The sequence below is a fragment of the Symphodus melops genome, assembly GCF_947650265.1.
Source record: "Symphodus melops genome assembly, chromosome: 18".
NCBI lineage: Eukaryota > Metazoa > Chordata > Actinopteri > Labriformes > Labridae > Symphodus > Symphodus melops.
Genome location: NC_136708.1, coordinates 18398820 through 18426563, shown reverse-complemented (window position 1 = coordinate 18426563; position 27744 = coordinate 18398820). Strand labels below are relative to the sequence as shown.

Genomic DNA, 27744 nt, shown 5'->3' with positions numbered 1-27744 from the left:
GGGGTGTTTAGGTTGTTGAGATTTAAAATGTTATTTAAAAGGCAGTTTAGGTATGTACTTAACTCAAATTTAGTTTGATATGCTCTTAGCCTTATTTCAGACCGCCTGCATTTTTATGTCCATTTGTCTGTCTGGTCCCATTACCTTTAGTTTTGGTACCATAAAGATTTCAGGGGCAGGGTATTCAACCCAGCAGTAGAGTTAAGTTTAACCTCTCGGCTGGGTAATTCACCCTCATGATGGGGTTTTTATGTGAAGCCATCATAAGGATTTTTTTTATTTTTTTTTACCCATCAGTTATATTAGGATTATCATTATTGCAAGGAAAGTGGAATATTCAGTTATGTTAATAGTGCTACTAGGTTTGTCCCAAATTGCTGCACAGACTAAAGACACAATCATTATAGCCAAGTTCACCTTTAGATATGTATTTGTCTTTGCCGCAGCAGACAGTTTTTTGCCTTCCCTATACTATAATTGTATCCATATAATTACATTGAGGATTGATGTGTTTTGTTGCCCTCAAGTGACTCATGACACTATGGCAGTGATATAGTGAAGAATTTGACAATATCAGGACACTGCTTCATTAAATCCAACCTTCATCATTTTGCCATATATTTTGACTTTACATAATGATGAAAAGCCAAGACGTCTTTAGGAAAAATGATCTTTGCTTTGTGTTCTAATTCCCTGTAGAATTTATGTAACAATATTAAAGGTGAGCTCATCCTCGTCCTTTCCTCATGGCGCCAAGTGCAAACCCAAATTAGCTTTTCTAGCCAGTAGATGTCTCTGTGCTTCACAGAAATATGTCCACATTCACCACAAACTGCTGAGGATGGAAATAACCGACTCTGAACATTGTGTAATAATTTCTACAGTGGTTTAATGAACAGAGGCAAATTAGTTTGAAATATAACCTGTTCCAACTCCATATAACCTCTCCATTTTGATCTCCTTTTGTGAGCAGTCAAATCTTATTTAGCCTGTAAAGAATGCATCTTCAGCATTATTGCTACTCTGAATGCATCCACGTGGATACATATCTAGCCAAGTTATAAGGTTATTTTCACTCGTCACACAATCTATAAAGGAAATTAGACACGCAAAGCAACAAAAGGCAATAATGCGAGCAGGTCCAGTCTGTTTGGTGTGTGTGTGTGTGTGTGTGTGTGTGTGTGTGTGTGTGTGTGTGTGTGTGTGTGTGTGGTATTGTCTGGGAGAAACGGATATTAAAGTTTTGAGCACTGACAGTGCACAAAAGAAATATGAGGTGTTGTTTCTGTCACTGTGTCCCCAGCTCTGATCTCACTGAAACAAGCCTCAGGGGAAAAGGCCATCCTTGGTCTGTCAAATTTCAACACCCTGCATCCTCCCAGAGTGTCCGCTGAGCAGGAGGACTCTGAAATCAAGAGGAGCGATTCGCTGTTATGTCCTTGCTTCTCTGACAAATACATGCAGGTGTCAGGTAAGAGAAAGAACTGGATATCCTTCTTCTCCGGTATAAAGGAGCCATAATTGAGCGCACAGAGAGCTTAAGTGCCACTTTTACTGAAGTGCTGTCACTGTCCTCCTGTGTCTTTGTCCACCTTTTGGTTCTGTAAAGGGATTTAATAAGGAAAAAAATACTATCCTCAAAGTGTAGCGTTCATTAGTGTCACAGCTACAGTGCTGACCTTTAAATCCTCTGTCATTCACTTGAAGACAAAAATAGATTTTGACTGAATGAAGATGTAAAGTTCAACTGTGAAAAACTACACAAAGACGGATCTTTTCCTCAAGTTTTTCCACTTTCCTCTCTTTTGTTTGGTGTTTTTATGTATTTACACAAACACATATAAATATTGGACTTCCTTGCTTTATCTGAAGTAATACACTGGGGCAGCCTTTTCTTTTACACTTTATTTTAACTCATCTTGGCATGTTTCAGTTTTTTTCTACAGATGATGTTTGTGCAAAGCTGCTGTAAATATTAAAAAGCAATAGTTGATGCTATAAAGTAATGATGCATTCACTTACCGTTGTATAAACTGAAGAGGCTTAGAACCATGATGCTCCCAAATACAGCTTTACATAAAGTGCTTTTGTTGTTTTTTAAATATTGAAGATTTCACTTGCTGATGTGCTTCCATGTTTTTAAACACTTTTTCATGATGTTTTTATGGCCTTTGTCTTTTAGTTAGAGGTCGAGAGGCTTTCTGACCTTCAGACAAGAGGCTCAGTAAAGGACGCTCAAAAATTAAAATACAACTATTTTGCCCTCAATATTCATCTCCAGCCATCACATAGCTTTATTATTAAGCTGCCTTGATTAATATGCATGATTTTATATTTCAGCCAGACATGGAAAGCAGAGAATCACTCACAGACACACGCACATCCTTGATCTCTCCAATCTCTTTCTCCCAGCATTACCTTACAAAAAACCTCACACACACACTTGCACACACACACCCCTTCATGTTGACCTTGTCAGCAGGCAGGGTCAATATAGCCACCTTCCAATCCATTAAGTTGTTATTATCAAGGTTGCTGGTCTTTGTAAAAAAAAATGCATGCTGACATGCATGCTTTTGTCAATTCAAGAATCAAAACTTTAAATTCTGGACTCCTTTCTCAATTTAAACAAATGAAATACAATAGGACTTCACATTAGTTTTGTATACAATAAAACCAAAGTAAAAGTCAATAGAGGACCTAAATCAAATTTGAAACAGCCGTAAAGGGAGTTTGAAGGAAGAGATATACTTTTTGGAGCCGTGATGGCTGCAGAGTTTGCAGCAAGCACATTAAATGTCCCCAAAACAAACCAGATAATTTCAGTTCTGGTGGTTGCCAGGAAAAAACTAGTCAAGGTAAAATGCTAATCTGAGCTGCCCTCTGTAAAGCGAAGCATCGGTGAAACATCGATACAAACCAAGGTCAGTCTTTTCCCTTCTATTGTTCCGGTTTTGGTTTGGACTCCCAGGAAGAGAAATATGGATATTATAGGTTTTTGTGTTTGTATAACAAAGTTCTGGGTAATGCAGCAGTGTGCAGATATCAGTGAGAGACAAGGAAAGACAAACTGCTTAAAACAGAAAAGATCACTGATGAAATGCTTTATTTATTCACACTGACAGCCTTCTGTATACTGACCAAGCACCAGTCATTTACTTTGACATACTTCATCAACAAACTAGATTCCACTTCCACTCACTGCCATCGCCTTAGAGACGCAAGAATCCATCAAAAGTAATGAAATATAGTGTTGTGCACATTTATTAAATTAGAAATGAGCTCTAATCAGATGTACAGATGGAAGACTACCTTATTGTAGTTTATCTTTTCAAGCTAAGACCTGGACTTTTTCTTAGCTGAGTCATGCAATTGGTCGTCAAGTCATACATGAAAAAGACTGTAAAAGTGTGCAGGGAAGAAGCATTTGTTGTTTCTGTAGTATTTGAATTATTCAAGGTGTGTTGTGAAATACTCTTCACGAAACAACTTCTTGGTGCATTTTAAGTTTTTGGATGATTGAACACCTCCTTCCAAAACCACCAGTGCTTCGACAAGATTTTATGTTTCATGGTGTCTTAGATTTAAAAGTTTATATACACAGAAAATAAAGTATTGCTTCAATGAAGAACAGAAGCTGCAACAGAATAGATTTTTGATGCAGTCTTCCAGGTTTTTAAGGTTAAAACAAGCTCAATGGTTAACTGATATTCGGGTTGAACATTTTGCCCATCATATACAACAAGCCTGCTGTCCTCAACTCCTAAGAGAAACTGACATTATGGAGCTGTTGAGTTTTAAAATATATCCGTTGAGACAATAATGGCTCCTGTGCAGTGAGCAGACTGGTGGTGGATGATGATGGGGGTCCGCCTCAGGCAGTCAAAGCTATCATAAATCTAACTGGGCTGACACAGGACTGTATTTGAGGAGATTGGTGTGATGTCAGTAGGCAGGTGGGAAAAGAAACCCACCCAAGCATGGCTCTGGGGTTTGATTCTGTCATGTACAGTGGGGTGAGGAAACACCTCATTTCTGTGTTGAGGGTCTTACACCAGATTGTTCTGTTTCAGCAGAGCGGTGGGGAGGCAATAAATACACATATACACAGTGGCTACTTTCTGCTGACACTCAGGGTGGGAAGCTTTTATTAAGTTACAATGTTGTTGACTTGTTGGTATTCTAACTTGCAAATCGTAAACATTTCAGAGAATTCTATGTCGTTATTTACTGTATTTGTAATAAAGTAATAAAAGGAGGTAACTAGTCTATGATGCTACCTTAAAACGAAATGAGCAAGCAAAATAATACAGAGAGACAGAGACACAGTTGAGGTAAATTATGCACACTATGCAAATGTAGGTTATAGTGTGATTGCATTGCGCCACAATATCAGAAAGATATCACGAGTATTTGCACTTAGCACTAAAGCACTTTTTGCACTAAAAACATTTGCATAACATCTGAATAAGCAATAAGTTTTTTTTTTTTTTTTGTCTTCTACTTAAAGATGCCCTGAGCTAGCCTGATCTGGTCATTCATGACTTTGAACTCACCACAAAGTGCGGCTCTGCCTCCATGTTGGTGTATGCATCAGTGTTTTAAAATACAGTACAGCTGTGATTTATGCGGAGAAATGTGATTCAAATAATAGTAAAATATCTCTTTCACAGTCCAGACCAAAGCACTATGAAGATGATTACACCGACCAACTAAGACATATGTCAGGTATTTGAACAATTCCTTTAAAAGGTCCGTCGTGGTGAAGAAGGAGTGTATCGTTTTGGTGAATTATTCTGATTTTAATAACCTGGGTGATACTGTAGATAAATATAGCAAAATGTAGTCTACATATAGTTCCTCTCTGATGTATATATATATTCTCAATTAAAAGTTTATATGAAAGGTCTCGGAGTCAAACTGTTGACCTCTTGAAATGAAATGCAGCTGACCTGAGCTTGACTCTCAACACAACCTTTTAACAAACCACTGACTCTCCGTTGCACAGAGACTTTTTTTCCCCCATGTCTTTTATTGATCTTTTCTTTGTGGCTGCCTCAGCTGACAAGCAGCAGGAATCTACCTGTGCTCTGTTAAGTGTCCTATGGAGAATCATTGAGACATGCCTTCAACTGCTCAGCGCTACCCCAGCCTCGTCTTAATAGCCTGCAGTGCCCCTTGGTCTGGTTTTAATTATCATGTCCTTTTCACCCCGGTTATCAAGTGTGTGTGTGTGTGTGTGTGTGTGTGTGTGTGTGTGTGTGTGCGTGTGTGTGTGTGTGTGTGTGTGTGTGTCATACAAACCTGGAAAAAAATCTCATGTGATATTTTTTTTAAATTCCAAAATAAAATCTAAAAAACATGTAATTATGATAACTTCAAACTTTGAACTTTGAACATAAATAGCCATTATTGGTTGAACCTTTAAAGACAATTCTGGTTAGTAGGAAGCCACTAATCAATTTTGTATTTTTAAGTACTTCAGAAAAAGACTAAGGCTCTGTGAGTAAACAACAATGATGGTGAATGAACAATGTAAAGTCAGTACACTATAGACTGCAGAAAACATGTTTGTGGTCTCAGTGACATCAACCACTGCGGTCTAAAGACACATTATGAAGCCTGTGATGGCAGTTGCCATTATGGAAATCCTATCTCTGCCAAAACTTTTCGTCGATGGCAATAGATAAAGTGGAGATGAAGCAGCCACTTGTCTGTCAAACGAATCACACCCCAGTCACGACTCATTTAATACAATCAAAACAAATTATATTCACCCCTTAGAATTTAGAAAAATTCAACCCCAAACATTATTCTCCATGTGCAAAATCAAAATGTTTTTTTTTCCCCCCAGGCTGCAAACATATTGATTTCTGCTGTAAGAATGAGCATTACAATGTTAAATTTCATTATAAACTGTACAGCGCCAAACATGGATGTAGTCTCAGTGACATCACACATTCGTTTCTGAAGCAGATTTTTTAAGGTTGTTGATGGCTGTGGTCATTTTGGAAAGGCTGTCACAAGCACTTTCTGTCAGAAACAGACAAAGAGCTAAAGCTGAGACGAGTCTCCTGAAATACAATTAACACGTCAGTCACATCAGCCCCTTCCCTTTTTAAAAACTATTATCCTTCATAAAACGGTTTACATTAGATAGATAGATAGATAGATAGATAGATAGATAGATACTTTATTGATCCAGAGGGAAATTCAATTACTTGTTAGATAAATACCAATAAAAGAAGCTATAATCCTGCTCTGCTGGTCATATAGAGGTTTGATTCTCTGGGGCTCTCTTTTGAATGTCCTACTCTATCTCTCCCACATTTCCTGTCTGTCTAAATCTTTTACTATAAGGTAAAAAAGAAAAAAAAGGAATTGTAGAAGTTGCTCAGCTAACCTTGCTCGATTGCACTTACGCACTAACGGGACTTTCAAGGGATAAACTGGACAGACTTCAGCTTTTATGAGCATCCACAGAAAAGATTTGCTGTGTTAATCCAATTGGTGCAATACCTCAAACTGGGGTTTGCAAATGTAAGCTGTAAATATGAATGCTTTATGGTTTTCTTTGTTTTTATTCTTTGGGCTTCATTAGTTTTATTCTAATTATTTCTATGTATTATATTTTTAATGTGAAAATATCACATTTAAGGGGTTGTCCATACATAAAAGACAACCAAATATGAAGACTATCTCTGCCTGTATCAGTGTCATACATGAGTCATCAAAGTCTTTCCCCACTGGGTGTTGCAGTATTTTTAGCGATTTTTTTTATTTTTTGGGAGGGGGGGTATAATATTAATAGGTTTGCATTGTAATTTCCGGGGGGCGGTGCAGAGCAGAGTGGGCGTGTCTGCGTTGTGCTACCCCTTCCTACCAGGAAAACGCTGGAGGACTGGAGACCCACAGAGCCACACACACAGCCGCACGCGCACTGCAGAGGAGAGAGCAGGAGGACACGAGCTCCACACGGGGGAATATGTCAGCTCTGTCACGCGACGTGGGACACAACGTGGTCAGTGTACACTCACTGCCTCTACTTTAGGTAGGCATACAAACATCGCCCTGTCCCCTGGTGGTGCTGCTGCTGGTCCATCCCCGTCCCCTCCTCCTCCCTCCTCCTCCTCATCTTCACCGTCCCGTCTCCAGGATGGACAAAACGCTCTGCAGTCCGCAGCTCGTGACCAACAAATCCAACTCTTCCCCCTCGGACCGTGGGAACTCATCGTCGAGAAAGCCCGGGAGGACCGGCTCGCACAGTCCGGGCTCTGGCTCCCTGGTCGGGCCGGCAGGAGCAGGGGGCGGCCGGGGAGCTGCTGTGCTGGGGAACAGCATGAATCTGCAGCAGCAGCAGACGAGGAGGAGGCAGATGGAAGGAGTGCTGAGCAAATACACCAACATGATCCAAGGCTGGCAGAACAGGTGAGTGACACCACGAAGAGAGCTGAGGTTGACACTGAAGAGAAGATTTACTTTTCATGTTAAGGAGTCTACTCTATGTGGCTTCATGTTGTTATTTGGCCCCGTCCACGTTGCACTTTTGCGACCACGTCAACGCCAGGGGGAGGAGGAGGGGCCAAAGCAAGATCTGACAGATCACTAGAACTGCCAAGTAAACAACAAACACTGTTAACTGAAGCACGTTAAATAATGTATTTGAATATTTGGACTACTTTTGCTTGACATTGTAAATAAATGAGTTGACCAAACTCTACAGTAGGCTACTGTATACCCTTAAAGTGTTGTATTAAACAAACTTGAGCCTACCCTTCATTAGTGACCGTATGCTCAATCCTCTCATTGTTTTGTTAAATATTTGTATTGATTTTTTTTTTTTTTTTGAGAGAGAGAGAGAAGAGCAGAAACAGACATTTCAGAAGTGGTCATCTCTCAAATGTCTTAAATGTGTTACAGTAGAACATAACCTACATAAAAGTAAGGTGCATGAGGGCAAGTACCCATTCCCATAGTGAAACAACGCGTTCAATCACAGCCATTCACACCACAAATGACAAAGTTGACAAGAAAAATCAAAAGTCAGAAAATATCAACAAGTCGGAATAGCACGACAAAATAATTAAAATATAAACAGAAAAAAGATGGGAAAAGGGGGAGGAGCAAGAAGAAAAAGATGAAATCCGAATCCTCTGATAAAAACATTGGTTTTGCTTTCAAACTGTTTCTCAATTAAACCAATTGATCTGCCTTATGACATATAATGCAAAACAATGTTAATGGCAGCCCTATAGTGAGGTTGCATTGCCATTTTCAGGATAATGCATTTTGGACTAAGTCGAGTTACCAATGTTTCAAATTCTCCCATTCAGATTAAACTGTTGTGTTAGAAAACAGCAAAAGAGACAAGTAAAACTACCATTGGGTAAAACATTCTGAACATTTGAATAATCTATTGCCATTTTATATGTGCCTTATTTAAGAAGGATTTTTCTTGTCAATTTATTTTCAATTATGTGATAAATATAGTTTGGCTGATATTAACTGAATGGAAATCCACTCAGTTCAAATGTTTAAAAGATACACCATAATCATTTTTTTGTATTAATTCTCTTGTTAAAATGAGTTGTAAGGAGTTTTAGGGGATTGTATACCTGATAATGTGGTGACTAAATGTGATCTTGGGCCCAGAGTACAATACATCTAAGAAGACTCATGTAAGTAGACAAACACAGCCAAACACACAATCTTGCTGTAAACATGCAAAACCAAACCAAACACAGAAAAACCACAGGTCATTAAAACAAAACTAAATACACAAACACACAAGAAATAACAGGAACACAGGAGAACTGAGAAACTGTTTCTGCCCTCAGGATTTCTTCAAGGAGCGTCTGTTAACAGCAAAGACATGAACTGTTTTTATTTAGGGGAACGGGAGACTGGGTTTGTGTCCCATGTGCATATCCATGTTGACTCTTCCTTTCAACCAAACCCAAATAATGTCTGTGCTTCAATCGAATGAAACTCCCACCGCTTCACTACGTTACCAAGTACATTGTTGCGTCTTTGTGAAAGTACCAATCGTGGAGCTCTCCTGCGTTTTGTAGCATGCTGTAAACATGTTTATTTCTGCCGTCAAAATGGACATCTTGGTTTGGGGTGTGTGATCTGCATTGACATTTTCAACAGCAGATGTTGCTGCTTGCGATGCAGCACAGGGGGTGATGGCTAACTTTCCAGCCATTCCAGTGTAGCCGGGTGTTAACAATAAAGGACTTCTCATCGGGGCTTCCCTTTCCATGCATTTCCCGTTGTTCATAGTCCGACTAGCAACTTGACAAGCTGTTGGTGAGCTGCACTTACATAGTTTAGTCGACGGCACGCTGTCACTAGGGGGACACAATATTGATACAGTAATATACTGTATAGTTAACCTGAAGTTTAATTCAATTATCAAATTGCTGGCGCCAAATATCAATATTTAAATTTCAAGAATATCCCCTTAAACCGATTTCCAGACTGTCTCTACTTTATGACTCCTTGTGTGACATTAATCAAACCTTTTACCTTTAAGGGGACATTTATCTTCTTCTTTAATTGGATGACGTGTTTTATCATTATATGATTAATTCGTCATTGTAACAGTAGCGAGTTCCCCTGCGCTTTCCAACCCTCACTGTGACTGAAGCCAGAAGTTGGTGAGCAGCTGCAGCTCTCAGCCTCACTCTGTACTCTGCACTGCTCCAGGTCACTGTGGTTACTTATACCTTACCCGTTCTTTCTTTCATTGCTTTGGACTGTCCTTGTTCTCGTATCCTGTGGGTGTCTGCTGCTCTTCTGCAGCTGCTCTCGTTATCAGGAACATCTCAGCCTCAGTCACTCTGGAGATCACAGCGGCTCATTATGTACTTCATGCAGCATTTATGAGTTCACGCTCGACCTGGTCCAATTGACTCAACTCAGACACAGAGAGAGTTCTTACAACAAGCAACAAGTATTGATTAAATGTGAACGATTAGCTTGAGTCTACACCTGTTGCTGTTGTCGTTGTTGTCGTGAACCACAAATCATCTTGTTTGTGATATTTAAGCAGAACAGAAAACCTTTTCTTAGGATGATCCTGTAGCCTACAGATTTCTATTATGCAGCTGTTGTATGATTTACGAATAAAAATGAGTTATTTTTAAATACAATGCATGCACCCTATAAACAACCGACTTGTTGCTGTAGCGGTGCTGCAGAGAAGAAGGGAGCGACAGTGTTTTATTATCTGGGACTGAAGGAACATAGGGGGGAGGAGAGGGTAAGAAATGCTTCTCTATTCCTTCCCATTAAGCTGACAGGCGGATGATGCACTGAGCTGCAGCTTGATTTGCACCCACAGGAATACCTGCAAGTGAGAAGAAGCACGTGTTCATGTCACACAGAGGTAAAGTGAGCTGCTATTGATGAGAAGACGATTAAATTGTGTTCGGCGTTCATGTGGGATTTGTGCTCGGTTGAACATACAATTATTAAAAGTATATCATCAGAGAATGTAAAGTGTTCTGGGACATAAGGAGCGCTGCACTGATTTGATGGCTAAAGGGAAACGTATTATGAGAAATATAGCTCCTTCCCTGTGGCGATGATACCTGTCCAGTTTCAGTTTCAGTGTCTCCAGCTCAAGGTCTAACTTTCATGGAGAGATTTCTTTCCTGAATTTCCTGTTTCCTGAAAATGTGGCCAAATACGGATCTCTTTTTTCTTTTTTTTATATACAATCAGATCACATTGAACATTTTTTTTAATGTGCACATGTCTTCGGTCTCAGAGCACTCGGGTCCCAGTCTTGATTCGGTCTCGGAGCACTCTAGTCTCGGTCTTGTCTCGGAGCACTCTGGTCTCGGTCTTTGTCTCGGAGCACTCTGGTCTCGGTCTTTGTCTCGGAGCACTCTGGTCTCGGTCTTTGTCTCGGAGCACTCTGGTCTCGGTCTTGTCTCGGAGCACTCTGGTCTCGGGCTTGACTCTGTCTCGGAGCACTCTGGTCTCGGTCTTGTCTCGGAGCACTCTGGTCTCGGGCTTGACTCGGTCTCGGAACACTCTGGTCTCGGTCTTGTCTCGAAGCACTCTGGTCTCGGTCTTGTCTCGGAGCACTCTGGTCTCGGCTTTGTCTCGGAGCACTCTGGTCTCGGTTATTTCTTGGTCTTTGTTAAGGTGGTCTTGGACTACAACACTAGTTCGACCTCTGTTTTGGGGTCACGGTTCTCGGTTCAACAGACGATGCAAGTTCCAGTTTGTTCCGTCTCGTGTCTTTTACAAGGAGCTAAAGGCCTTTAGTGTATAAAACATGAAACAAAATGGATCAATGTGTCATATGAATGATTTATGAAGTGTGTGTGATCCTGAGTTGTTAGTCAGCAGCGGCTGCAGCAGTCGCAGCTCGTGTACGGCAGTAATGGCGAGGGACTGGCGTATATGTTCACATAGCCTTAAAGGCTGTATTAGCTTCTAATGTCTTTGACCCGCCCTGCTTCCACATCTTTTAATGGCCTTTTTAAAAGCCGCAGGGATAAGTTGTTGAACACCTTTTCTTTTTCCTTGCTCCACTGATGGCACCTCTGGGTGATGCCGTCTAATGTTCATTAACATTTGACGAGTTTCCTGCTGGCCGTCTGTCTCTGCTGTGTTATGTTGCTGCCATATTTGACTTTTCTTCTTCGTGTGTTTTGTTCCATCTGCTTCTTCGTTTCTTGTTTATTAGCAGATAGCTAAAGGAACGAGCACAACGGCCTCCACCCAGAATCAGTCGTATGACTGCATGCATACAACCGTATGTCGTTCATGAATGAATACAAATAACATTAACCCCCTAGTTGTCATGTTCGCTGAGTACATGCAGGCTTTTCTGCAAAGTTACTTCAAAGTGGATTTAGTCTGAGAGCTGGATTTTTGATTCAGTATTTAAAGGAGGCGACGACGGCAGACATTGTTTGTGTAATCACAGTTTTCTGTTACTTTCCAATATTAGTCACGTGGAGCTACACATTGTTTGTGTGAGAGTGTGTGTGTGTGTGTATGTGTGTGTGTGTGTGAGAGTGTGTATTCTGCAGGCGTTGTCGTGGTGGGCACCAGGAGTGAGTGGAGCTAATTCTGCCTGTGTGTGTGGGAGGCCATGTGTCAGTGTGAAGTGCCGTTATGTTATGGAGGTGCTTTGTGTGCGTTTTGTTTTGGAGAAAATGTGCTGGGTCGTCAGTCCTTTAAACACAGATTAACATAGCATACTGGTGAAGAGTCGTAGTGACTCACTGTCTTAAATAAAGACCTGAACCTGAAGTTATAACATGTTACATTTCATCATTATAGTTTATCTAGTAAGTATTAAGCAAGTGCGGGGCACCCACAGGCTATCTAGATATATAATCGGGTGCCCAGGTATATTACCAGCCCGTACGATCAGCATCTAAAACCAACCAACACTCTGTACCTCTTGCATTGGCTGCATGTTGCAGGTCTGCACACTCTCCAGGTGACGAGAGAGAGAGAGAGAGAGAGAGAGAGAGAGAGAGAGAGAGAGAGAGAGAGAGAGAGAGAGAGAGAGAGAGAGAGAGAGAGAGAGAGAGAGAGAGAGAGAGAGAGAGAGAGAGAGAGAGAGAGAGAGAGAGAGAGAGAGAGAGAGAGAGAGAGAGAGAGAGAGAGAGAGAGAGAGAGAGAGAGAGAGAGAGAGAGAGAGAGAGAGAGAGAGAGAGAGAGAGAGAGATGTCTGCTGTTTGTTTGCAGTGAAACGTCTGTTGTACACAACTTCAAATGCTGTTCACTGTTTGGTTTTTTTTGTGTGCATTTTCTTGACATTTTCAGAAGTGCATCCCTGAAATGATTTAAGTGATGGATGGAGACGAGTGGAAGGATGGAGGTTCCAGCTAATTGTCCGAGATGATGATGTTGGAAAGTGGATCCAATTCCAAAAAGCTGACTTAGAGCTCAGATCTTTCTGTGTCTGGTTTGAATCCACAGGCCGAATGAGCGTCTGAACGTAATAGATAGCTTTTTCTACATTGTTGTCTTTTACATGGAGGCTGAATCTGCAAGGATTGCTTCATGCGTACATTGTAAATGTATGTGCTCCTACGCGGCGGGCAAGGCGGGGGGTACTCTGTGAGGGATGAATCATCTATGTGCAGACGTGTTAGCTGGAAAGGAACACTGCTTTGCTGCTTTGATCAAGTGCAGGTCTGATGGGAAGAAAATGTATGGTGTTTGATTTCTTGTTGATTAAAAGAGCGTCTGGTCTGTCGTTTGATGAAGTTGCAGTCATCTTGCAGCAGTTGACAACCCCCCCCCCCCCCCCACCAACTTAACTTCAGGTATAATCCCTCATTTCTTTAAAACCTTCAATCATGTCTCGTTGAACTTCATATCAACATGGATGAATGAAAGTGAGGAAAGACTCCAGTCCCATGACATCTGAGCCGGCTTAATCTGCAGACTGAACCATGTGATCCACTTGCTGTTTTCAAGGTCAGGAATGAACTGTTAAGCTCAGTTTTCAGTAGACGAATCAAAGCCTAGGGTTGAATCAGTGAGGTGTTTGAAAAATCATTGTGAAGTCCATGTAAAGTGTAGAGAAAACGGTTATAAAAGAGCTTACAATGATTCTTGTTTCATCAGAATCAGAAATACTTTATTAATCACAGGGGGAAATTCGTTTAAGTCGGGATGTGCATGTTTAGACTAAACGGCTAAACGTCATCATGCTCACTGCTCCACACCAGATTTACTCGTCAGTTAAACAAATTATTAGTACCGGTACTTTTATATTCTGGCCCTCAATGTCGGCGAATGTTGTGCTCGAACTGCAACCCAGCCTCCCGCCACTAGTCGGGGGCTGTAGCCATAAACTGGCTGGAGACTAGCCTTAGCTTGGCGTGCTCTCCCTGCTCTACTACCCAGATGTAAACAAACACAGTGAAGGTCCGAAGGCTGGCAGTGCTGCTTCCTGGCTGTTTTTTTTCTTTATTTAGACATTTTGGTCAGTCTGAATATTTGCTTAAATTGTTAGAAATTTAAAAAACAACCACTCAAATTCAGTAACATTTATAGGTGCTGAATTCTCAACCAAACATTTAGGACAGCTCACCAAAAGTGATATTTCCATATGAAAAAATATGGTACCTTCATCTAAGGTTACCTTTGTGATTTTCATGTGAAATTGATCAGGTTTCTTATTTAGAATTTGGGCTGATGCATTCAAATCCTGTAGGTTTAACCTGGTGGGAGACGAGTCTGTGTGCGGTTCAATTGTTAGAGGCTGTAACTTGTAAAGTGTTCACAGAGCCAAAAGTGAATAATTAGAGAAGAAAGTTTCTTTTATCAAGCAAAAAAACCCCAAACTAAATTCACACAGTTGTTAAAGAGGAAACAAAAGTTAAAAGCAAAGTCGGTATTCGACCGAGAGAACTCTGAGTTTTAAGATCCTCCTATGATACTAAATGTTACTCAAATGACTCCTCTGACACCACACTTGACTCAAATGTTATCTTTAAATGACTCTCATGACTCCACAATGTTCCATGTTTTATTACAGAATAAGCACAACTCACATTTCCTGCCACGAACAGTGATTTCCTGCCTTTGTCCTGGTCTGATTTAGAATTACAACCGAAAAAACCTGGAGAGATTTAGACTGTGCTTTTTTCTTTCCGTCAGTATACTTCACTCTCTCTACTGTCGTTTGTTGATGTCACAAGATAATATAGCAGAAAGGTTTTTCAGGTCTCATAAATCATGGTATGGATATTTGGCAAAGTCACCAAATTTAAGGCTGCATTAAAGAATTTATTGTTCCACATATGTGCTTGTGCCGCCAGATGTGTTTTTTTAGTTTGTTGAACAAGTGCAGCATTATGTGAACCATCAATATCTTCCTCTCATACAGCCAAAGGTGAAGTGTTCAGTGTGAGCACAAAGACTCTGTGGCCTCGCAGGTCAGCCGTTATCAGCGCTGCTCTGACACAAGAGGCTGAGTGTAAACGCCGAGGTTCTGTTCGCCACCATCCATCAAGTTAAAGGTCTGCATTGTGCTAGCTTTAGCTAGAACGCCTGGAGGGGTCAACGGTAAGAGCTTCCACTCTGCTGACCTAACACAGGATAAGACTTCACAAACAGTACAGTGTGTGTGTTTCTGTGTGTGTGTGTGTGAGGGAAATAGAGATGGCGGGATAGAAACTGACGCAGGCAGATTGTTCCCTGGTTGGCTGTGGTCGACATAAATCACAAGCTCTCTTGATGGAAGCAGGCAAGACGGGTGCAGGGATCAATTTTCAGAGAGCTGTATTCACTGCAGCCTCTCTCTCTCTCTCTCTGGAGGGTTCATGGGAAAATGCCTGATGTGAAGGATGCAGTAACAGAGTTCTTTGTGCATTTATCTTACAGTATTTTGCATATTTTTCCTCGTAAATATCAAATGATGCTGAACCAACTTGTCCAACAGTTAAAATAGTAAAATCATTATTTCGGCCTTTGAATTCCCTGGATAGGGGGAGAGAATTAGGGACGTCCTGCTCGAACTTTATTGACCCAATACCCAAATTGTCTTTACCCCCAATAAAGAATCCTTCACAGGGGGATCATTTTTTTTAAAGACATTGAACTGAAGGACATCTTGACTGATTGAACTGACAGTCGTTTAACATTTCTCTGACATTCACACAGGCACTGTACTTACGCCTCGTTGCTTTTGAAAAAGGGGGTCTTTGTGAAGTAAGTTCATGCTTTTTTTCTATGGATTGAGATCGCTGCGGGTTCCCTCCGGCATTGAATAAATACAACCAATGCTCTCTGTAATTTTAGCTTCTGTAGTCACAGCATGGAAGGAGAACATCGATCGTGAACATGTGTGAGTTTTTAGGGGAAACAAGTGGAGACGTACTGGACCAAAAGAAAGGCACAAAAAAACATCATCCACACACACACACACACACACACACACACATGGAGAGGTCAACCGAAGCCATGCCATGCCAATCAAGCCTATGCTGAACAGGAAATTGTAATGCATCCCCTCCTCTGTGTCGCAGCTCTGTCCATCTTTGAATCTTCCGGTCAGCAACGAGCGAGGCAGAGATTCAATTAGTTGGTGATTGAATGTGATTCATTAATCACAAAGAGGAGAATTCAGGGTTTAATTTCCACGCCTGGAGCAGGGATGGCTGCTCTAATTGCCACCTTGAGTAATTCTGAAATGAACCGCCGGCTGGATGTTGGATGAGAGCGGGTGTTTAAATGTGCACGGAGGGCTGTTTCTAACCATTCTTGTGTGCTGAAGTGAATAATACACTGCAGCATTGTTGCATGGGATGGGAGAAATTTAAGGAAGTTATCTGTGTGTGCGTGCGTGCGTTTTTTCTTTTTCTCATTCATTGCCCTCCTCCTCATTGTCTCTTCCACTGCATGAAAAGCTTTGGCAACTGGAATAAAACAAAAGTTTTGCCAGTAAACGAGCTGTGATAATGAAACCATAAACACAAAGAATATAAAGTTAACAGTGCTTCTTTTATTTCCCTTCCTCCCCCATGCCATTTTATTTTCCTAACTTTCCTCACTTCCCTCTCTCCCCCTGTGTTTAAGGTACTTTGTGTTGGATCCAGAGTTGGGACAGCTGCAGTACTTTGTCAACGAGCAAGGAAGGAGCCAGAAGCCCCGCGGGTCACTGCCCCTGATTGGTGCCTCGGTAACCCCGAGCGACGAGGCTCCGCACATGTTCATCGTAAACTCTGTGAATGGAGAGCTGTACAAACTCAGAGGTATGCCCTCATCTCACGACGGCCTCAGGATGCCCATATATGGCAAAGTACAAACACAGAATGGAGTGTGTGTTTTATGATGGAGCATCTTAAAGGGCAGTGTGCACTCACTCTGGTGTTATGAATAAGCTGTTCCAACCACTGTCTTGGAAATCGCTGGATTGCTGGGTATGAAAGTGATTTTATAGAATTAAAGCTGCCATGTGTTTTCAGTCCCTAAAGGACAACGCTTTTTTTAAATTTTGAATTTTTTTTTTTTTAATTACGTTGTTGTTTCACATAGAACTTTAACTGAGCTAATTGGATAAATGGTCCAGTAAAAGCTGTTTATTGGCTGAGGGAACTGTTTGTCCTCGGACATCCCCTCGTGACATTTCCTATGTCAAGAGGCCAAAATAAACATGTTAAAACGTATGGCAAGTAAATTACCATTAGAATCTGATTTGATTTGATTTGTTTATTTAGCACATACAGAGGAGTGCGAGGAGGGGAACGAAGCCAAGTAAGGCTTATACAGAGTTCCACCCCTGTCTGCATTCACACTGTACGTCCCAATTTCAGTGTCACACAGTCGTTTTCTTAGATTCAGGCGGTTCTACTTGTTGTCTGTGAAGCTGCTTTGTCATTAAACCTCTGATGGTTGCACTATTTCACTTTTCAAACACTTCAGACATTAGTGCGGACTCACGTTTGTAATTCAACATCTATTTGGTGGAAAGTTTCCACCAAAATATTAAGAAAGTCTACTAAGGGGAAATATCTCCTTAAGACTGAGTCTCACACATGGGAGCCTGTCACTGTGGCCTGTAGTCACTGTGTCTGAAGGCCCTGACCTGTATCCACCGAGGCGAGAGAGACTCCTTTTTACTGTTGCTCCACTTGAGTCGCTGGAATGTCCCCGAAAACTCTCGAGGGGGGGAAGATATCAGAATAACTTGGCCTATATTCCCTGAATAACTCGGTGATCTGTGTGTATTCAGCCAACAGCAAACAATGCACCCATGGAGAAGAAGAACGTGTGCCGGGGTAGCTTACAGGCAGAGTGACGTTTCCATTTCCAAGTCCTCACTGAGCTGAGGGAGTGATTAAGAAGTTTATAGATCAAAAGCAATCTCTTCATGCAACCTGGCAAAAACTAAACCAGAGTCTTTTTTAAAAGCTTTGCCAGGACCCCAAACTACTCCCCCCCCCAAAAAAACCCCCAAACAAACAAACAAACAAACAAACAAACAAAACAAAATAACATTTGAAATAGTGCAACTCAAATAACTCCACTTGTAAGGCAGCATTTGTACTCAAAAACTGCAATTTGCTGAAACTGCGGGGTACAAAGTGGTCACATGTACGTCCACAACAGCCGGTGATTGAGATTAGCCGCTACGCTTCAGATCTGCTGATTGGCTGCCAGAGTCTACCCTGGAGGCGAAAAGAAAAAGTTACTTCAAAGTTCAGTCTGAGATCCTTCTTCGTGTCTTTTTTTTCTTGGCTGAGCATGGGAGCTGCATATAATCTCACCTGTGTCCAAAGCTTTAAATGCCACCTTTATTCTCAGGCTGATACCTTTACCTAAGAGGGGGTTTTTGAACACAATGTCCTCATTGCTAACTGGTGGAAGGAGATACCGGATTGACAGTTAAAGGGCAAAGTTTCATCTGGGGACGGCTGCTTGTTTCAGTTTGTTTCATGTGGTAAAAGTTCATCAGATTTTTTGTCCCCCTTTTGAAGTGTTTGAAATAGTGTTTTACTCAAGTTTGCCTCTTCGGCATCATACGAGACTCTCTGAGGTTTTAGTGGATGTTGTCAGGTCTGAAAAAAGTTCCTGAACTCCTCAGCTTTTGCATGTTTTTATATTCACGGAGAAGCGTCCCTTTGCACCTTTAAGAAAAAAACTAAAGACCCAGCTCTAACAGGAACACCTACGCACTTAATGATAACAATGATGATGATGATGATGGTTTTGTTTGATCATAGAGATGGGACCGATCCGATCTTATGTCAGTTTTGGGTCTAATATTGCCATCATTTAGGCATCGGATACCGGACTGACAACGTCAATGGACGTCTTTGGTCAACAAAGCTCTTTGGACCTTGGTTGTTATTGTTTGTATTGATACATGGTTAATCTCTCAGAATAAACCAACAAACTAACTGACGAAAAAAACAAAGCTGATCACACTTCTTACTTGTGTTTTGTTTTCTTTTGTGTGACTGGGAGAAACCTTCATTGGCTCCATCCTAAGGACTTTAGTGTCACAAAGCTGCCCGAGCAGTGAGGTGGTATTAGTTAAAGCAGAGTGACCTCAAAGTAGTATTTCATTAGCGGATGGAGGATGCCTTGTGTTTTTTTCTTCTGCTGAGCAGAGGTGAAGCATGCTGGGAGTCTAATCATGTCCGAATGTGCAGACTGCAAATGAAGCTATTCATCAAACGACAAGCCTTTGAGACAGTCGGCCAATGAGAGGATCAAGTTGTGTTGGTATTTGGGAGCTGAACAGTGTGTGGACCTTCCTCTTTTTTCTACAGTTAGTACATTTCTCGTCCTGCACCTCTTAGCATTTTACCTGGATACCTAGTTTTCTCTTTATGGTACCTTTGTGACAAAAAAAAAAAGTCAGTAATTATTGAATCTAAATAGTAACTCATTCTAGTTACTGCAAACCGAAGTGGCATCACAGTATCACTTTAGTCCCAACACTGCTTCTGACTGATGTGGGTCACGAGGCATGAAGAAGGAAGACCTAAAATCGACTGTCAATGAGAATATTTGTCAATGTGTGGACAAATAAGACCGTTCAACACATGCACAAACGAGTGAGGGCTTTAACATGTTTTGATGAACCTTGAAGCTCCATGATAAAGTGTTCAGGGCTTGTAAGCTTAAAAACATCTCTTTAATCCATCACAGACATAAAAGTGGCATCATCGACAGAACGGCAGGATTAAATTCTGAAGTCGACACTGAGTTTCGGTTGTCGTCTTTTTAATATGACGTCTAAAAGTCAGAGATCCATCAATTAAAACTAACGTTACAAGCTTTAATCCTCTAACTCGCTGTTATTTCTATCAATACGATCTCCTACTTTGCTTTCATTAAGAGGAGTGTAGTTGGACGAGCACGGTGGGTCTCTTGTTGACTGGAGACTCAGTCGTCTTCGTTCTGCTGTCTTTCTGTTATTGACATTTAAATATAACATACAGGCCAGCACAAGTGTCTATTGTCCACATTTAAATTGGAAGATGGAAGGGGTTCTGATTTGGCTGTGAGTCCCAGAGGTTTCCAGCTCACACGTCGTGCATTCATCAAATAAATGGAGCTGTCAGCTCATGTCCCCTTAAGGTCTGCAGCTCCTGTGACACCGAACCGGATTTAAAGAAATGTTCATCAGTGTGCTCTCCCTGAATGAGGACAGCACGTTCCTACCCCCAGACTTCTTATCTCTTTCGTCACCATGCAAGCAGGTGCATATTAGCATCGCCGCGCTGTGCTGTGCTCAATACAGACGGCTAATTATCCTTAATGACAGCAAGGCCTGTGCTCATCAGAGAAAAATATCAGATTTAAACGCTCTCTCTCCGGGTATGTTTTCCTTCTTGAGTGACTGATTTATGAGAAGTTGCTGCTTGTTATGTTTCTTTTAGCGGTGAGACGGCGTGGCGCAGGTGTGTGTGTATGAATACCTGGAACTCCTCAAAAGGCGAGAAGCCGCTCCTGAAGGGGCTCGCATCTCCAAAGGTTGCACATGTTCTGAGTTTTCTATAAAGTCTCGTGTTCGGCGCTGCCTCTTCACTCCAAAGAGGCGCTCTGATGGCGTTCTTGTTACTGTGGCAGACGTCTTCAGCCTGAGTGACTGACAAGTGCAAATTGAATTCTCCATACGTTGGGACAATTTCAATCAGCGTGTCAAACAACGCTTGTCACATTTCATCAAATCCCTTTGCCGGTGATGGAATTAGATATAAACCTGACGAAGCTGTCCATCTTCATTATCCAGTTGCTAACTGCGAGAGCGCTACGTTCATCTAAACATTCAACGCTTTTCTTCAGATGACAATCAATAGAATAGTGTGTCACATGGTCTTGCCAAAGAAATGTTTATAAATACTGTTAGCGTAATGAGGACTTGTGTTAAGTGTTCGTGTTTCCACCTCACTGAGCTGCAGACGAGATACACAAAGTGTAACCACTTGATATTTCAAACAGGCATTTGGATCTTGCTTGGTCATAAGAGCAACTTGAATATGACACAGACGGTTGTGACATGGAAAGGACCACAGATTTGATGCATGCAGTTTTTCATAACCATCGTAAATCAGGTGCAACCATCTTTTTTTATTTTGCTCTGTTCAATCCAATTCAATTCAAAAAACTTTATTTGTTCCCGGGGGGCAGTTCAGGGGAGAGCTCCCCTTAGAGCTCAGTTGACCTTCGCCCTGAACTGAGCGATAACGGGCTGATCAGAGTCACTGTTCTCCAATAATTAGTCCGTGAAATAGGATCAGAAAGATATTAATTTCCAATCTGACCTTCAGAGAGTCAACGCTAGCAGAGTGTCAGAGTCTCCTTCAACTGTTAGTCCTGCCGCTTTCTGTCTTATTCAGCACGTCCGGCCTTCAACTGGCTATTTGTGTTCAGATAACTGGGTGTATTGTATCTACTGCCAAATGGGGAAATCACAAGCAAGCAGAGAGTATCACACTGCTTTATGTGCTGCTCAAATGAATCACTGCTGTGTCTCGAATACTGAATAGTCAATTTAGCATCGAGGGGGGAAATGAAGAGGGTCAGATGTTGTACCTGCCCTGAGGGTGTTATTCAGAAGGATCATTTGGCAAGCCGAATAATCATTTGAGTGTAAATGGGATCACTGACATCCGCGGACTGTATAAAACCTGGACGTCGTCTCAGTGCTGCCAGTCCTTGGTTTCTGGAGATGTGTTATGAAGCCAAACGACGTATGTTGACTCCACTGACTTCAAAAGCATGCAAAAGGTCAAAAGTGAAGTGAAACGCCTTTTGCCCCCTGAATGCTGCCACCTGTCAGTCAACTCATCCAAATTCAAACTCATACCTAATTATGCAAGGCTATGCGCAAAAATGAGGCTTAATATTTTGACAACAGACGCCCTGAAAAACTAATCCTAACTAAACAACCCTCTGTAGAGGTTTTACTACAAAACATGAAATGAGCTTCAACAGGCATTTTTATTTCTTCTGTAAAAAAATGTTCATTTAGGACCTAATTGCGATTCTTTGGCTTTTGCAACCAGCCTCGAGTGGACACTTTGGAGAACTGCAGCTTTTTGCACTTCTGCATCAGCTTTATTTTTTTTTAAATGGGAGGTTCAGGCTTTGGGACATCAACCCTTTATCTGAACTCTAGCACCTTGTTTTCTTGTAAGTGCGTCTTGGCTTTATTGTGAACTCATGTCAGGTGTCTTGGTGACTCTTAAAGTCTTGTAGAAGGTTAAAGCTTGTAATTTCAATCATTTCAATTTTGTTGTCTTGCAGCATCCGATGCCAAGGAGCAGCAGTTTTGGATCAGTCAGCTCCAAGCATGTGCCAGACGTCACTCTGACAGCAGTGCCAAGGTAAACACACACACACACACACACACACACACACACACACACACACACACACACACACACACACACACACACACACACACACACACACACACCAGACCAGCTGCTGCTTTAAGAGACCAGAAAACTCCTATCTTATCTTAATCTTTCTGTTCTGCTTTTAATTTATTTTTTAGTGAGTTACATTTTTTATTATCTTCTATTTAAAGTCATTTTTCTTTTTCAGCGGTATTATCCTCCACGACGTCACATGAAAGAAAAACCCTGCAGAGTTTTAAAGCTGCTTCTGCTGTTTATTTTTTTTGATGACCTGAGCATTGTTTCCTGCTCTACATTCACATCTCTGTGGACAACTTGACTTGCTTTTTTATTCTATCAAGTCTTAAATGAGGGCCAAGCACTACAACAGCTCTTTACAAGCTCATAAGGTCTTGATTAATAGAGTTCACAATACTATATCAATGCTATGTGAAGTTTGACTGAATCACAATGAACACAGTGGAGAACAGGAAACATAATGCCACAATGTAATTACATGCATGGAGAGCGTAGCAGTTACACGCGTCTAGTCGATGCACCGTGCAGCAGTCACAGAATACGTCACAACAACCCTCTCACACTCACTCAAGGTGAATTCTCACATCAGCTCACTGAGACTTTCAGGAGAAAAACTAACAGGGGGGTGCTGGCAGGAGAAACTCTGGATGAAGTGAAATATTCAGCTGTTTGTGTTCATACATTACAGCTCCTCCTAAAAATATCCAGAGTTCTACAGGAAGTTTTTTTTTTTTTGCAAGTGTGAAAGCAAGCAGCTTTCTTAAATAGGAGCAGCAACTTGATAATAATTTCCATCAATGTCATGGTGCACTGTGACTGTGTACTGCTAAAAAGAACAGTTTTCTCTCTGAGGTGTTGCTGTAGTTGTATGCTAACGCTAACCGCCTCTGCTTTGCCGCTCTTCGTGTATGTGGACCAGTTAACCCGGCTCTAATGTCAATGTTTGCTGCCGAGTCACAACATTAAACCGTGTAACTGCCAGGCAGTGGTGACTCTCGAGTCTGTTAGAGCCCTAAGCTAAATTTACTGGGTAACTGTCTGTAGTTCACTGATAACACCAAACAAGCCTTTTGTGTTATTAGGTTGACCAGTTAAAGTCCCTCAATTATAAAACATGTGAAACTGCAAAATGCACATCTTTGCACAGTATCTCTCTGTATTTTTATTTTTATCCTTTATGTTTTGTTTATATTTTTAAAATCTTCCTGCTGTTAGTTTACACCATGGGTCAGACAGAAACGTCTTCTTGATTCTTCAGTATTTCCAGCTGTTGAAAAATCTACAACAAGATGACTTTGACTTTGAAAATGTTGAGTTGGTTTCAGTGATTACTTCAGATGTTCGAGTTTATTCACACATCATTAAAGTGTTAAGTAGTTCATTCTAGTTTAACTGCACATTTAGTTGTGCATCATTTGTGCATCCATTCAAATGATTTATATTTATAGCTACACCATCCTTTTTTTTCAATAATAAAAACTAAACTTTGTTGCTCTTTGTTAACATTTGCCAAACAGCGACTGTACCTTCAGATCTAGAAAATCAATATCAGACTTTGGGTTAGGGTTAGGGTTAGGGTTAGCAAGGTCTTTTGTGGTAGTTGAGTTCACTTTTATTGAGGTTCACCAGGTAAGAGTTTTTCTATACCTCAACATGAAAACAGACGATTCAGACTTTTTTTTTTCACTTCAAACCTCACATTCAAAACATAGTTAATAAATTAGACATGAGAGAAAATGTAAGATGTAGAATATAATGATGTGCAGTATTTCAAAAGCCAAAGATAAACAATCAAAAATGGAGACACATATATTTAAAATGTTAGATAAAGGACCAAATGTAAAAATTATAAATAAGCCAGGTTTTTTTTTTTTGAGTTTGTACATTTAACTCCTCATGCTCGTTTGTACGTTTGAAATGTTTTAAAATACTTTTTAAAGGATGACAGTGTCCCTGGTTTAACCGTCCTCCTGATATCTAAGTGGGCTCATTTCTCAAAGATTACAGTGCAGGACGTTTGTAGTAACTTCCTTATCCGCCACCAGTAACTTTTAATATGGGCTCCAAGGATTAAAATGTAGGCATGTGCTTTTTGGAGGGTTTTTTTGTCCTCGGCTTGAGGGATTAGTCTGTGTATTTGTGTGTGCTGTCTGTATATCAGTGTGGGGGGGCTTCCCCTCCCCAATCCAGTGCAGAGTGAGGCTTGTTATAGAGCTCCTCCTAACTCTCTGCTGCAGGTCAACCAACAGTGCACAAAGACGGGATATAATCCAAACTTTGTTATCTCTTTGTGCAAACTTTTGGAATTAAACTTTATGCATGTAAGCAGTGAAAGCATATTTTACTGATTTTTTTTTGTTTTTTTGCTGCAGCTCAGTCTAAATGAACTACCTCTGGGTTTTCTTTTTTGTTGTTGTTGTTGTTGCTTTGTTTCTCACTTTTGGAGTTCGTTTGGAGACTTGTGTGTTTGTCAAAGCAGTTGTCAAATGTGGAAACATAAATGTTTTTCTGACGTCAGCGGCGGGTCTTTCCAAGTGGTGAATAAAAAATGCAGTTTTATTAGGAACATCTGTGTAAGCCAACTCAACTCAGTGCAGCCACACAGTGCTGTGAACAAAGATTTTGTGAAGCAAATAATTATATATTTTTTTTAAGGACAGAAAAATGTTTATTTTGGGGCTTTTTATGCCCTCATTCGAGAGACAAGTGAATTTCAGACAACTCACGCTTAAATATTTATCGCAGCATCAGACCTTTTTTTTTATTATTTGGTGTCTCTGACCTCATCACTCCTCGTAGTTTTATTTCTCATGTTAGACATTTGAGAAGTGATATGGATGATATCTTAAAACCCTCCCAGTCTGAGCCTCCAGGTGGATGCTGGGCTGGTGGTCAGGGCTGAGCATGAGAGCAGGACTGGTGCAGGTCAGAGCTCGTGAGCGAGAGACCGGAAATGATGCAGCTTAAAAAGACTGCTGATTGGAAAGAGGTGTTGTCAGGATGGTTGGAGAGGAAGACATGTCAAATGTGAAATTAGTGCAGCTGGAGTTGAGTGACTGATTTGGATTTGATCACATTAAGAGGTTTTGTTTGAATTCAGTTATCATTTACTGGATGAGCCCTATTCTCAACTTTGAACCGCTGTAGCAATCAAATATCCACTAAGGTATGTATGTCTGTGTGTGGTCTTGTTTCAGGTGAGGAAGCTGAAGGACTCGGACGAACACCTGAGTGTTGACAGAGCCGGAGGAGGCCAGGACGTGCTGGTGAGTCCCCACACACGGATGAACACATCCTTGAGCCCCCCTGCTGTCCTCTACTCGAGTTTCACCTTCAAACACGAGAACGGGAAAAAAAAGGGACACTCGCTCTCCTTCTCACGCTGACTTATCTTCACAGAGACGCTCTTTGAAGTGCCCATTTAAACCCTTAAATGCTGCAGCCTCATCCTTGGGACTGATTTATTCAACATGTATATCCTCGCCACTTCTGACTGCTGCACAGCTGGAAAAGAGAAAAGTCCAATTACTCTTACTCTGCTCAGCCTTGATGAGAAAAGCAATCAGAGGAAGAGAGAAAATTAGATAAGCAAAGAAAAGTTAAAGGAAGACGGTGTATCCCCCCCCCCCCTCTGCCAGGCAGAGCTGAACGGGTGTTTTGTTCCTGTTCGTTGACTGCGAGGCTTTGCCACGACAGCAGCTGTTATTACTGTACCTACTGCTGTGGTCTAATCCGTCCCACAGCGACGCTGTCTACCTCTCAGATCATTATCGCCGCCGCTGTGGTGATGAGGCAGCCAGCTGTGGAGGCTCGCCTACATCTCTGATAACAGACCTCTTAGACAGGAAAGGTGCAGCAAGATTTATTTATTGTAACAAAAAGGAGCCAGGGGCAAGAGGGCTTATAAGAACCTGGATAAAAGAGTGCTGACACTTTTTCTATTGTCAATCGATCCAGATGCAGTAAACACATTTATCACCCTTGGCTTAGGGAGGCTTTTACTATTAAAGGGATGAGATAGAAGAACACATGTGAGGGAGGGTATGTTGTGTTACTTTTCTCCTCCTCAGGTTAGATCATACAGAGTGTTTATCTGCAGCAGTAGACAAACCTGGAAATTGTATCACAAATACTATCTGTAGTGACCATGGAAGAGGTTGAACACCTTTCTGACAAACAACATTTAAACCTTTATTATCTCAACCCAAACGTTTGATCTTATTACATGATGTTCATCCGCAGATGGATGCAGAAGCAGAAATGAATAATGCAAGTGTTGTTACATGGATGATCTTATTTTTTTATCCTCTACACAGACACGTATAACAAACTTGTTAAAGCGACGTTTTGGGGAATTTGGGGCCATCTTCACTGGCTGACAAAATCCAACTCACAGTCAGAACGGCGCCCTATTAAAGCACTCCTTCAGTGCACCACATACAGTGCGTGTTGTTCAGTCTCAGTGCAGGTTTCTCAGAACAGGGGTCGCGCTAACCTTAGGTAAAGTACCTTGTATGCCCCGGCTTAAAAAAATACTGAACTATTGCTTTAAACAAATCTAGCACTGCATGCACATGTTTGTGCCTTCCCTCTCAAACTATACACCACTAAGTTTTTTATTTACAAAACCTGCTTCGGTCATTATTTGGTGAAGCTAAGAAGCCAAAAACCTCCTCAGAGGTAGAGTCTAAATAATTCCCACAGCGTTACAGAGAAGTGAAAGTCGGACACTCCTCTTGACCTCGATGCTGATTATTTTTTGCCCCGAATTTTGGAACAAGTGAGCAGCCCTGTGTGCGCTCAGTGTTTAGCTACGAAGCACATGCTCACACACAGCTCCTGACAGGAAGGGCACGAAGAGTCGAACAGGAGACTTTGACTTGGTCTGCTGATATTGTTGACTTTCTGCTTCAGTGGAGAGAGAGCCTGCTAGTTGTGTCTGTCCTGGGCTTTGAACACAGCTTTGAATAAAGTATGAATATGTTTACGCTGAAGAAGGTTAAAAATCAGGAAATCGAACAAAAGGAATAAAATCATTATTTTCTTCATGAAACTATTTCAAACTCTAAACTCTTCTCCTCCCCTCGTATGAAGGCTACTCGTGAACGGCTAATTGTGACTAATTAGTGTTTCTCCCTGTAGTGTAGAAATAACAGGTCAGCAGCTGACCCTTGTACCATCTACCCACGCTGCCTCATGCGGTGCAGAGTCCGCCCACAGTCCACTAACGGCAGAGCACCTGTCAAACAGCTAGCACACCGAGGTTTTCCCCTGAGCCGAGTCTGTCAGGCTAATGCTGCATTTTATGATACATCAGGAGACTATAGTCTCATATCTACTCAGAGTTGTTATTGTC

The 27744-nt window shown here is 41.4% G+C and overlaps 2 protein-coding genes across 3 annotated transcripts in view; one reads left to right on the top strand and one right to left on the bottom strand.

Moving 5' to 3' along the window:
- The window catches only part of cratb (carnitine O-acetyltransferase b), a 184389-nt gene that overhangs the window by 68920 nt on the left and 87725 nt on the right, over positions 1–27744 (bottom strand). The gene's annotated exons all lie outside the window — the stretch shown is intronic.
- The window catches only part of osbpl10a (oxysterol binding protein-like 10a), a 52684-nt gene continuing 31764 nt past the window's right edge, over positions 6825–27744 (top strand). Inside the window, 5 exon segments of the mRNA XM_079368074.1 lie at positions 6825–7051; positions 7156–7428; positions 16570–16745; positions 22255–22334; positions 25586–25654. Coding sequence (XP_079224200.1) covers positions 7157–7428; positions 16570–16745; positions 22255–22334; positions 25586–25654 — 597 coding nt within the window. The 5' untranslated portion in view covers positions 6825–7051; position 7156.